Source organism: Nanorana parkeri, unplaced genomic scaffold, assembly GCF_000935625.1.
Source record: "Nanorana parkeri isolate BGI_ZX_2015 unplaced genomic scaffold, ASM93562v1 scaffold3963, whole genome shotgun sequence".
NCBI lineage: Eukaryota > Metazoa > Chordata > Amphibia > Anura > Dicroglossidae > Nanorana > Nanorana parkeri.
Window position 1 is genome coordinate 1 of NW_017310230.1, and position 1,362 is coordinate 1,362.

At 50.3% G+C, this 1,362-nt stretch overlaps 1 protein-coding gene across 1 annotated transcript in view; it reads right to left on the bottom strand.

Annotated features, from left to right (window-relative positions):
- Window positions 1-30: 30 nt before the first annotated feature.
- LOC108803632 (DENN domain-containing protein 3-like) overlaps window positions 31-1,362 on the bottom strand; it is a gene marked incomplete at both ends in the record, with an annotated part of 27,062 nt that continues 25,730 nt past the window's right edge. The window contains 2 exons of the mRNA XM_018575459.1: window positions 31-209; window positions 741-901. Of these exons, the coding sequence (XP_018430961.1) occupies window positions 31-209; window positions 741-901 (340 nt within the window). The remainder of the gene's footprint in view (window positions 210-740; window positions 902-1,362) is intronic.

Consider the following 1,362-nt stretch of genomic DNA (forward strand, 5'->3'; position numbering starts at 1 on the left):
CGAGGCCGGGATATGGGGGAGGGGACTTACAGTACATCAGCGTGTATACGAGGCCGGGATATGGGGGAGGGGACTTACAGTACATCAGCAGTTCATTGTACAGCTTCATGGATGTGATGTCAAATTTCAGCTGGAACTTGTGATCGATCTTCAGTGTGTTCACATCCCAGGCAAAGACATGGCCGCCCGCACTGCAGGAGTACGCCAGCCTGCGACACAAAGCAAGGAACGTCAGACACAATGAGAGGACATTATTATTATTATTGCGTTCCCCAAAGTCCACACAGAGCTTGAGATCAGATTAGAAGCATCCCCTGCATCTTTGGAGAAGATGCGTTCAGGCTGTGCTTATGCAGAGGAATGCCGGGACAGTAACTATTCTTATAAGAACACCAAGTCTGATCATGTGATCACAGTGAAGGCCAGACATGCTCCCGCCCCACATAGTTCTGGATATTTTATAATCAAGCTCATTAAAAGAAACCTGGCAGGGGCCCTAACCCTTCTACACTCTATGCTTTAGCTTTAGATCAGGGGTCTCAAACCTCCGGCCCTCCAGCTGTGGTGAAACTACAAATCCCATGATGCATCTCTCTCCGGGAGTCATGTCTGTGGCTGTGAGAATCTTGCAATGCCTCATGGGATTCGTAGTTCCACCACAGCTGGGGGGCCGGACCCCTGCTTTAGATCCTTTATAAAATAGGCTGAAGCATTCCTTCCCCCGGAGACTCGGCTCTCACCTCTTCTGAGCATCGCCGGCTTCAGGAACGATGTCCACTACCTCGTGCCGGTGGTCACTTAGCTGCTTGTTACAGGACATACTGTGGATGTTGATGATGTAAATGATGGAATCACTCGATCCGATCCACACATGAGTCGGGTCCACGGCCACCATACAGCGCTAGAGGGAGACACAGCGTTACACGTGTGACATACATACACACGCCACATATAAATGGGGTGCACTACCACCATACAGCGCTAGAGGGAGACACAGCGTTACACGTGTGACATACATACACACGCCACATATAACTGGGGTACACTACCACCATACAGCGCTAGAGGGAGACACAGCGTTACACGTGTGACATACATACACACGCCACATATAACTGGGGTACACTACCACCATACAGCGCTAGAGGGAGACACAGCGTTACACGTGTGACATACATACACACGCCACATATAACTGGGGTACACTACCACCATACAGCGCTAGAGGGAGACACAGCGTTACACGTGTGACATACATACACACGCCACATATAACTGGGGTGCGCTACCACCATACACCTCTAGAGGGAGACACAGCGTTACACGTGTGACATACATACACACGCCACATATAACTGGGGT